We start from the raw sequence: 11920 nt of genomic DNA on the forward strand, positions 1-11920 counted from the left end.
AATTCTCATTAACAAAAGTCTTATGATATCTTCCAAAAAGTAGAATCAAGGATACCCGATGGTTTAGGAATTGTACCTTCCTTAAAGTATTCTTCTAGAAAGTATTCTAATCTTTGAAGAGGTCCACCAGATCCAGGTAATGTAGCCTTTTTTACTTTTGGAAGGAATTCAATAGCTAATGCTTCCATGAGTTTTTGAAACTGCTTTCCGTAAGTTTTTTGCATTGCGTAGCCGGCAACTTCGAGAAAATCCACTAGAATTGTAGCAGTGATATCCGATCGTGGTTGCAAATTTAAGAGTCTAGCCAACCAAATCCATGCATGTTTCATTCCATGTGGATGTGGATTGTTCAAAATGGGAGGAGTTACAATGACAGCAGCATAAAGGCGAACTATTCCACTCATTCTCTTCAAAAACATAGCTTGCGTTTCAACAACACCTTCATAGTAAACGTATCCCAGTTGCCTAGAAAAAATTAAATTAAATTGTAATTATAGAAATTTCAGTTCTTTGATTCTTTTCAAAGTCAAAGTTTGTAAAAATAACTTGTTAACAGTATTGTGAATTTAAAAATATATTTAGATGTATTGTTAAATATGGCTTTTCTGTGTGTGTGAAAATACAGTAGAGACTTGTTAATCAAAACCCCGGTAACTGGAATCGCCGGTAATCGGAACGATTTTCAGTCAAACTGTGTCGTGCTGAATCGAACGTTTTTGATACTAGATTTACTTCTAAAGTATAATTTTCATGTTTTTATATTCCTCAATATATTTATTTTGTTTGTAAAAAATGCAGAAATAATTTTTAACGATACGATAGCCTTGATTATTATTATAAAAATTTTCGTTAGGTTTAAAATCGACGAAAATTCAACACGAAGCGACACGCAATGGAGAAAAATTTTAACATCGGACAGGTTAATGTATTTATTCGTACATAATCCATAATCAGAATAAATCACTAATCTGAACAACCCCAGTCCCCGATTGATTCCGATTTTCGGTTCTCTACTGTAATTAAAATATAAAAAAAGTTAAAATTTACAACAATCCATTTAAACTGAACATTGTCCAGGGATCGTGCTGCAGTGCCAAAATTTCAGCTTGACGATATTTTTATTGAAGTGGGTGATAAGAATCCTAGTCTGCTTATTTGAACATTCTATGTGAAATTGAATCACAAAGCATACTTCAAGAAAAACAGAAGAATGTTAGGCTCCTGAGTAATAAAAATTGCATGCATCATACACCTAGCAACATCATGACATCACATGGCAAGTTTGGATAGGAAAGCAGGAAGTAATGTAAAGAACCAAATGCAGTTTTCATGCAATGCCACCCAGCATTTCCAGATTGGGGATTTTTTATTGACTGACATAATTTGAAGAACTTTTTAAGGTGACATTTTTTCACTTTTTAGTAGACTTAGGCTGCATTCATGCAGATGTGAGAAGAGGGAAAAACAGGCAAAAGAGAACTTTTGAAATCAAAATTTGCACTCACAATGCCATTTATACAGAAGAGGGAAATGGAGTCTCGTGTATAACATGCAAAAAATGCACAAGTTTCCCTTGAGAGAAAAAGTTTAACCTTAAACTTTCTCAAAAGAATGTCGCACATGCACCAACTCAAATTCGAAATGGCAAAAAAAAATTAAAACTGGCAAAATGCGGTTCGTGATTTTTTAAAATTTTCCAAAGTGACCCAATTGTCTGAATTTTAAGTTCTAAGTTTAAAGAAAGATTTTTAAAATTTGATAATTATTATTTTAAAACATTTTAGTGTTCAAGTAGAATGGAACCTGATTCTTTCAGTTTTGCTAGATAAGGTTCAGTTAAGAATAGATGATTACATTCTTATATTTCAAATATCTATATATTTTTGAAGTTCAAAAAAAGCACTACATCTGTAAGATGCTATTATATTTTATGTAATATAGTAAACTTATTAATTTTTTGCATTGATTTGTTAGATTATAAATAGAATCATCTTAAAACAGAAGAAAAGAACTAAAACACATGTTATTAAGTACAGAAATTGAACTATAACTTTCAACTTACTTTAAGTAGTCGTCTTCATTCTGTCCTTGATAGGGTATATAATACGGAACTAAATAAGGACAACTCTTATAAAGGTGGGCAAGAAATAATTTTAGTAGATCAGGATACTTTTGACATAAAAATACTGTTAATGCTGCAAGTGGAAATGCTGCTTCTGGTCTTGAGGATATTTGACTTTCACCCTGACCCTAGAATAATGTAAAGAATGTAAATTTATTAATTCAAATATTATTATACAAAAATTACATATAAATATTTTAAGAACACTTACAACTATTTTTTTTGCAATGAAATCCAAACAAAAATATTTTCCTTCAGAACAGACATTTATACAAACTGTCTTGCCAGTAACCACAATGTTATGTCCAGACAAAAATGTTTCCAAACGCTTCATTTTATCATGCAAATGTTTAGCAGATACATCAGATGTACTATTTATTGGTGTATTTACAGCCTTTTGCAAATCACCCTTTGCTTTCTTCCACTGAAATTTTTTGAAATAAAATTAATTAAAAAAAATTTTTAATAATAATATATTATAAAAGTTATTCATCAATATCTATTAAATTTTTAATGTGTTTAGTTTCTAGAAATTATTTGAAAGTTTTAAACAATACTAATATTTAAAATATTTCTTGTATCATTTTTCCACGAAGAAACTTCAAAACCAATATTTAACAATGATCCAAAAGTTGCAAACATCAAAAATAACAAAAATCAAGACATGTACCTCAACAATCTCTTGAGAGAAAAACAATTTAATATTTAATTTCTATCCTTTCTAAACTTTTTTTTGCCTCATTAAGGTAATTTATCAACTGTTGAGAGTTTTAAATTTTATCAGGTCAAATAAAATTTTGTCACTTTTTTTACCATATTAAACTGAAATTGTACTGTACAAATTCAGTTTAATATGGTAGAAAAAAAGTGACAAAATTTCATTTGACCTGATAAAATTTGAAACCCTCAACAGTTGTGAAATTACCTTAATGAGGCAAAAAAAAAAATTTTTTTCACTTCTACAGAGTGAAAAATCAATTACTGTATATCTTGGTGGATAAGACAATAGTTGAATCATAAAAAAAGGCCCTCAAAATCCAGGGTTGTCATATAAGACAGATACAAAAAATTAGATTGAAATTTATATAAATTAAAACCATTATAAAAAACTGGACAAACCGTAATTATTTACTAGTAGAGAGTAGGGTATGTGCACAAAATAGAATAGCCCATACAATGTTTTTGTGAATAGTCAAGGCCATTACCCGAATGCTTGCAACAATCGCAAGGCAGTGCTGCCAGATGCAAGAAAATAAATTTGTTCATTTGAAAAATTACAGATATGACATAATTCCGTATACACTGTACAGTATTATTATTCAGATGATGATCGCTGATCTAAACTAAATTCATAGGCCGTTGATAGTTTGGGGTCGTCTTATGGAACAGATATAAGCTAAAACTATAAAACATCAAAGTTTTATAGTTTTAGCTTATATCTGTTCCATCTGTTTGATGAAAATTTATATCTCGTCTTATCCGCCGAGATATACGGTATGTATGTTTGTAATAACTTCTTTACTTGAGATTTTATTTAAATACAGTCAAACTCAGTTATAACAAACAAATATAGAATTCATGATAAAATGAGCGAAACACCATAACAATTTTAATTTTTAACAGCTTCGTTTCAAATAGATTAAATAAAGGACTTAAAAAATGGCCAAAGATCTTGAAAATTATTTCCTGGATATTGATTCAAACTTGGAATGAGTTTTCATATTCATCACCAAAGCAAATATGTATGGTGATATTAAGGTGTGTTTCAAATTTATACGGACACGAAAAAAATTAAAGTGAAACACAAATTTTCTGCATTAAGTGACAAATGTTTTATTAAAAATAATATGGATTTACATGTTTCTACACTGCAAAAAAAGAATTTTAATCAAACATTAACATTTTGTCACTGAAAATAATGTTTATGAAACTCTTATACAAAAAAACTGTTACATATTTATCCGGACAGGTTTCAAATTGCAAAGTTTTCTTACAATTTAATGGCCAATGTAACCACCATTTAACTTAATTACATTAAATACTCAATTAGGCATTGTTTCAATTAGATTCTGAAGGAATTCAATCTTAAGTTTATCCCAAGCATCTGAAATTGCTGCCTTCAAATCATAAATTGTGGAAAACTGCTTTCCATTGGCATAAACTGTACGAACCATCATCCCCCAAAGATTTTCCATCGGATTCAGGTCAGGGCTTCTAGCATGCCATGTCATCAGATTAATATTTTTACGTTTAAACCACATTTTTGTTGATTTAAAGGCATGCACAGGGGCATTGTCTTGTTGAAAGATCCAATTTGGTCCACAAATATTTGGTGCAGCTTCCAATAAATGATCTTCAAGCATGCCTTGATACTTCTTTGAATTCATTCTTTGAGTTATAAATGCTAAATCTGTGGTTCCGTTGAATCCAAACGCACCCCACACCATTATTGATCCCCCACCCATTTGGCGTTTTGAAAAAATTTGTTTTTCAGTTCTTAAATCGTGCCAATAATACTTCCAACCGTCTGGACCATCTAAGTTGAATTTTTTTTCATCACTGAACAAAACTTCAATCCATTCTTCGGACCATGTCATGTGTTTTTGTGCCCAATCAAGTCTGTCACTTTTGTGCTTTAATGAAAGTGGTGGCATTACGGCTTTTTTTCTGAATTTTAACATTGGAGATGTATTTAAAACTCTCCACACTGTTGTGCTGCTACAAGGCAAGTCTAATTCTTTTTTTATTTTTCTTACTGATGTTTGTTTTGTGGAGCAAACCTTGATGATTTGTCTACAATCTCGAGGAGTAAGCTTGGGTTTTGGACCTGTCTTGAATTTTGATACATCCTTGCCACGTCTTTTTGATAAATAATCACCAACAGTTGATTTTGGACGATTTATATATGCTGCAATTTCTCTTATTGACTTGCCTTGTGATTTATAGGCATCAATCTTCCCTTTTTCATAATCAGATAAATTCTTTGTTCTACCCATTTTAGAACGTTGAACAACATAAAGAATTTGTATTACAATTAGATATGTAAGCTAATTTGCATATTTCAATGCTTGAAACTAAACAATATTCTGTTTAAGTCATAAAATGAGTGCCTGTCCGGATAAATATGTAACAGTTTTTTTGTATAAGAGTTTCATAAACATTATTTTCAGTGACAAAATGTTAATGTTTGATTAAAATTCTTCTTTTGCAGTGTAGAAACATGTAAATCCATATTATTTTTAATAAAACATTTCTCACTTAATGCAACAAATTTGTGTTTCACTTTAATTTTTTCGTGTCTGTATAAATTTGAAACACACCTTAATATACAATGTTATATTAGCATTATTTAATACAAGCAGAAATTCATAACAATGAAAATTAATTATTAATTTATAAGATAACATCCCAAGTATATAATCAATAGTTTATATGTGAAGATCAAGCAATAGTAATGTATTATGTTTTGAGTCATATTATGTTCTGCTGCAATTATTTCTATTTTTCTGTCAATGAATGATGACAGATTATCTAATCAGATTGAAAACAGCTGATTAAATATTAGAAAATGTAATATTGTAAAAGTTACTGTAAAAATGCTAAAAATAATCAGCTGCTTTATTATTATATAATCTAAATCTAAAATATACAAAAAAATCTAATTAAACTGATTAAATTATCCTGAAACATCTTATATACAGTATATAATTATTAAATTTCACTAACCTTTGGGTCATTTACAAATGTTTGATATAAATTTTTCCAAGTTTCTGCAAACTGAAGTAGTGCTGTATATTCTATTAAAGCATCTTTATCAACATGTTGGTACTGTGTTTTATCTAAAAAAATAACAATTTATGATAAATGATTAAAATAATAAAATTTCTTAATTTAATATTTTTTATCTTTACCTTTAGAAAATTCATTTGAATCAGCTTTTTTATTTTCATCCAACTGCATATTTTCAGGTACTGGAATTTGTGATTTTGAAGATATTTCAGAAACAGTAGCTTCTTGAAAAACATTTGTACCTGTGTTTTCTGGAACTTTAGAAATAGCAACTGCAGACTCAGATATTGAGATTTCAGGCTTAACTTCAAAAATTCTAGAGTTTTTTGTTGTTTGATCTGATGATGTCAATGACGATAATTTATTACTTTGGGGAAAAGAAACAAATTCTAAAGGAGGAGATTGACTAACTACTGCATTACAATTCGCATGATCCATTGAAATCTGAGGAACAACATCCATTGCAGCATTCTGAGTAATTGTAATATCTGTTTCGGAAGACTGAGAAACTACATTATCTACCTCAGAACATTCAATCACAGAAGAATTATTATTCATATCATTTTCATTTGAATTTCCTAAAAAAAAAAAAAATATATATATTTTAATCTAAGTACTTTAACTATTTAAAATTAAATTTAGAGCATTTCTATATTTATCTATAAATATTTCTTCAAAAAATATACTTAAGATATTTGGTTTAATTTGGAATTGAAAATTTAATTATATTCTCTTATATTTCAAAAATATCAATCAAACAAAAGCATTTCAACATAATACAATATAAACTAATTTATAAAATTTAATAAAGTTATAAAATAAGCTCAAACTTTCTAAATAAAGCAAAACCTTGCATGGAGTGAAATGCAACCAGTGATGCTGCTTGTTCCATCATGCCTTCTATATTAACAATCAAGGTATGATGTTTTGAGTGAGTGCATGCACATAGTGTCCATTGGATTTCTGACAAAGTGAAAATGAAAGATCTCAAAATATGTGTTTCTGTGAAATTTTGCTTCAACTCACTAAAAACTTTTCAGAGACATTTCAAGTTCTTAATCAAGTATATAGGGTGGACTCTGTGAGCAGAACCAAGTGCTACAAATAGTTCAAACATTTCAAATCAGGAAGAATGGACAATATCATTATATACAGAAGCTTCTCAGAATATTGAAAAGAAATAACAAGTAACTAGAGATTTCACAAGAGATTTATTTAAATTATAGTAATTTAACAAAAACCTATGCACTTAAAATTTAAAACAATAAACAACAACTTTACCAGAAAACTGGAACTGTACATGTAGAGAATCACACCTAAATGCAAAATTTCCAGCAAAGAAACATTCAAATTTAATATTTGAATGTTTTCAGCCCTACTTTATCAGTCCTCTTCGGGAAACGTAAAACAAAAAATTAGAATGCAGTTACATTCTATATATAGAACAATTTTTTCGTTTTACATTTCCTGAAGAGGGCCGATAAAGTAGTAGCCAAAAACGTTCGAATATTGAATTTGAGTGTTTCTTTGCTGGAAATTTTGCATTTAGGTGTGATTCTCTATTTGAAATTTAGAACATTAACTATCTCCAGATCTGTACTATATATAAAAGATGAAGGAATTTAATCAATCACCATCCAATTTATTTCTGTTCCTTAATATTTTTGAGATTAAATCAGACAAATATGTTAAAATAAAAAATAAATTTATATATTTCAGGTATAAAATGCTTACTTTCACGTAGTAAATTGTTTAAATTTTTCACCAAAAAACTACACAAGTCACTGTTTGAACTGAACTGGAACAATGACTTGTGTACGTTAAGAAGCTGAAATTTTCCTAAAACAGGACAAAAACATTCCTTCAAGAAAAATTTAAACAATTGGCTACCTGAAAGTAAGCATTTTATACCTGAAATAATAATATGGAGCCAGAAACATAGGATGTAATTGTAGTGATATCGGACCTTCTCGTCCTCCCTCACTTGCGGTTTGGTCGGAAAGGGTGCAATCCACCTACACGCGGTAATAAAGGGTTGTAAAAGGGGATAATAAATATAGACAAAGAACCATAAAAAGGAAGGGAGAGAAAGGCGGGAAGAGGGACGATGAGAGGAGTTCGGGACACAAGAGAGAGAGGAAGGACGAAGTGGTGGTCCCTGAGTGTAGATTAAAGTTATTTTGTGTGGATTATCTGACTGGTTTTTGATTTTGTGAGACGAACCGACGGGGTGGAATCTGCTGTTTCAGAACAGGTTCCCTACATTGGCGCAGCCGACAGGATAGTGGAGCCAGATCGACAAGATTCGATCCGTGGAAAGGGATTACGATCCAGAATAAGAAGAGGTAGGAAAATTTTGTACTTTTGGAAACGAAATTCACGGCGGGATGCTAAGTGTAAAGGGAGTCAGAAAAGAAGATCTACGGATTGTGGCGGAAGAGTTTTGTGGCACAATAGGCGATAATTTGAAGGTATCGGAGTTAAGGGAGCTTATCATAAAAAGTGACGATTTCGCTAGCAACCCGAATTTTGTATTGGAAATTTTAACCTCGACTGTGGCTGAAAGGAAACAGAAGGAAGAGCAAGAAGCGGAAAGGGAACGGACAGAAGCGGAAAGAGAACGCGAACGCCAGCATCAGTTGGAGTTAGCGCGAATTAATGCTAATATTCAAAGCAGAACAAGTAATGGTGATCCTAGCTTTGCGGACAGCCACCCGGGTAACGAGCCCGTAATAAGTATAGAGAAATTGATTAAAAGCGTGAAAACCCTAACGCTACCAGTCCCAACTAGGTCTGAGAATTGGAACCTATTTTTCTTATCCTTAGAGCGAGCATTCGAATCAAAGAATGTGCCGGAAGAGATGAAAGCGAAGATATTAATGAATATTCTGGGGGAAAAGGCCGCAAAAATCTTGATCTATATAACCGGAGACAAATTAAGGGATTATTTGAGTGTTAAAAAATTAGTGTTACAAGAGTATGAGCCGTCAGCCCAATGCTGTCTAGAAAATTTCCGAAGTGCTAGACGTAGGCCCGACGAGACCCACATGCAATTTATGTCTAGGCTAGCCGCCGCATGGGGATATTATTGTGAATTGAGGAAAGTGAAGAACCTGGAAGCCTTAAAGCAACTGATTGTTTCGGACAGATTATTCCAGACATTGGACGCCGACACGGCGGCTCACGTAAGCGTTCGTCAGGGGGATGGCTGGTTTAACCCTATTGACATGGCGAGAGAGTGTGATCTGTATTTTGAAAGCAAAGTGAGATCACTAACCGAGACATACGACGACTCGCAAAGATTGCGGCGCCTTTCAGAACGCCAGGGTGCTAGTCAGAAATATGTTCCCCCGCCACTGAGAGACGAGAGGCGGAAAAACGGACCTGACTATCGCCAGGACATAAGACGTAGAGAGTGCTATATCTGTAAATCAACAGAACACATTTCTAGGTCCTGCCCACAGAAGATAAGGGATACGCCCCTGAACGACAGTCGCACTCAACCCTCAACAGATTGGAGACGGAACGACGTCGCGATGGTGGCGAGTGTAAGGTCAGAACGCCTTGAGGAAAAAATGAGCAGCCATTTGAAGTCAGTCCCTAGTACTCAATCTTTACAATACATTACGGTCAACATAGGTGAACAAGATACCGAAGCTATTGTAGATTCGGGCACCCAAGTTCCAGTCTTGCGACCCGAAGATGTTACCAGCTCGAATGACAGAGACTGGGGAACTATAGTTTTGAGCTCAGCGTTTGGAGAAGAGATTAAGGCACGGACAGTAAAGGTCCCTATAGCTATTAAAGACCGTCGCAACCAAACTTTATTGTCCCCCGTAGTAGTCACGGTGGCACTGACCGAAAAACTGAAGGGCCCACCTCTCATGCCGCCAGGTATTCTCAAAATGTTGGAAGGACAAGCTGGAGTGTATAGACCTCCTCATCTTCGTAATCGTGTTAGTGGAACAGATAGTCGTGAACCAACTGATTGGGACCGAAACCGGTACTCAGATACGAGCGATCGATACATAGATCTTTACAATAAAACATTGTGTGAGAGGACCGATAGTTATAATGGAAAATATCCGAGCCGAAATGATCCTAGTAGTCGTAATTACAGTGACCATGACGATTTTAAACAGGTAGATAATCGAAAAGGCAGTCACAAACGAAAAGCAGATTTCGCTAATTTTAAGAGAAGAAATCTAAAGGTTCGCCCTGATAGCTACATGTCACACAGAAGAGATAGTGAACGTGACCGTAACTGGCGAGAACCCCATGCTCCAAAAGATGTTCCATGGGACCGCTGGCGCGACGGCATGCACGGAAGTAAAAGTGTCTGGAATCACCAAAAAGGTAGTAGACGTTCTGAGTACGATGACAATCGGAGCAGGCAAGGTGAACAAAAGACCAACCATCAAGGGAAATATTTAAGGGGTCAAGGTAGGGAGTATGGCTCCAGCGGCCTCTGATCTCGTGATTATCGTCCGTTCGGCCGTAATCGAAGAAGCACAAATCGCATCGCAGGGTCAAGTAAATATTCATCTTCTGCTGTTGATTGCAAAAAAAAGAATTATGATCTTCAATGTAAAGGTGACTGTGGAATAATTTACGATACTTCCAGTTCCACAACGTGTTGGGGACATTAAAAGTGACGTTTGTTTCAACGTGTAGTGACAAGAACTATGAACATAATTTGTGTAAAAAGGAAAGTTGTGATATGCTGTGTATCGTCTACATCAACCTTTTGTATTATCTAGAAAATAAGTTTTGTTGTAACCTCATTTTTCGGAAGTTTAGTTCAGATTCGTGTTTGGGTTAACACCCTAACACTTATCTTGCAACAAGGGTGTAGTGATATCGGACCTTCTCGTCCTCCCTCACTTGCGGTTTGGTCGGAAAGGGTGCAATCCACCTACACGCGGTAATAAAGGGTTGTAAAAGGGGATAATAAATATAGACAAAAAACCATAAAAAGGAAGGGAGAAACAGGCAAGAAGAGGGACGATGAGAGGAGTTCAAAACACAAGAGAGAGAGGAAGGACGAAGTGGTGGTCCCTGAGTGTAGATTAAAGTTATTTTGTGTGGATTATCTGACTGGTTTTTGATTTTGTGAGACGAACCGACGGGGTGGAATCCGCTGTTTCAGAACGGGTTCCCTACAGTAATATTTGTCAAATTGATATACAGTCGATTCTGCTTAATAGCACGGCATTGAAGCTTTTAGGAGCTACAAAATGGCGGGGTGCTTACGTTATAGGATTTGATTCTGTTCTCGAATGTTTTGTCCCAATATGCAGCATATTCTAGTAACCAAACAGGCTAACCGAAACGACTGTATACAATTTCAACACTCTCGATAAAGTAGAATCATTTTGAAACATTTATTAGTATAATCTTACCTAAATCAGTAAAATATTTAAGCATTCTTCTACATTCTTCTAAATGGCACGTAGCAGCTTCCAGATACATGTCTGGGTCATCACTAATCAAGTAAGAGTCCATTTGAGTAACTATAGCTTTCAAATGATATATTAAATTTATCGCATCGTTTGGTTGATTCTTGCAATTCAATTTATTATATTTTTCAAGTATTTCACTTGCAATAAACTTTAACTTGAGATAAATCATATTTAAATTCTCCAACATTTTGAGTTTCCTACAAGAAATCATAATTCAAAAAATTAATATTTCATAATTAATATAAGTAAATTTTCATTAATTCATTCATATATATTTATATTAATAAAAAATTATTCAAGTAATGTATATCAAGTGCTTTTAATACATTTTTATGAACAAAAAATTTATTATAATCAGGGACACACTAATTATCAAGACTGATGAATTATAAATTCTAGATTCCAGATATTTTTGATAGATACAAACATCTCTAAACCTGATGTCATTAATCAAAGCCAAATGATTGCCATAAAATCTAATTATTAACAGGAGTGAAAAAATAGCCTGATACATTATGGCAAGTGTTTGGCTTAGATATTTTTAATA

At 33.2% G+C, this 11920-nt stretch overlaps 1 protein-coding gene across 1 annotated transcript; it reads right to left on the reverse strand.

Moving 5' to 3' along the window:
* Positions 1-6: 6 nt before the first annotated feature.
* On the reverse strand, positions 7-11566 carry LOC136968401 (mRNA export factor GLE1-like). The gene is made up of 6 exons (XM_067262417.1): positions 11314-11566; positions 6034-6489; positions 5849-5961; positions 2334-2546; positions 2063-2250; positions 7-465 (listed from the first exon to the last, which is right to left on the reverse strand). Exons 1-6 carry the CDS (start codon positions 11558-11560, stop codon positions 21-23), a joined length of 1662 nt encoding a protein of 553 aa, XP_067118518.1. The 5' UTR covers positions 11561-11566; the 3' UTR covers positions 7-20.
* Between the last annotated feature and the right edge of the window lie 354 nt (positions 11567-11920).

The sequence above is a fragment of the Centruroides vittatus genome, unplaced genomic scaffold, assembly GCF_030686945.1.
Source record: "Centruroides vittatus isolate TY-2023 unplaced genomic scaffold, ASM3068694v2 contig_1475, whole genome shotgun sequence".
Lineage (NCBI taxonomy): Eukaryota > Metazoa > Arthropoda > Arachnida > Scorpiones > Buthidae > Centruroides > Centruroides vittatus.

Bases quoted from the DNA above. Each gene is read 5' to 3' on its own strand.
- LOC136968401 (XM_067262417.1), bottom strand. From the start codon at position 11,560: ATGTTGGAGAATTTAAATATGATTTATCTCAAGTTAAAGTTTATTGCA. The intron at 5,962-6,033 runs GTAAAGATAAAA...TTATTTTTTTAG, and splicing joins TTCAAATGAATTTTCTAAAG to ATAAAACACAGTACCAACAT. The intron at 2,547-5,848 runs GTTAGTGAAATT...AAAAAATTTCAG, and splicing joins CATTTGTAAATGACCCAAAG to TGGAAGAAAGCAAAGGGTGA.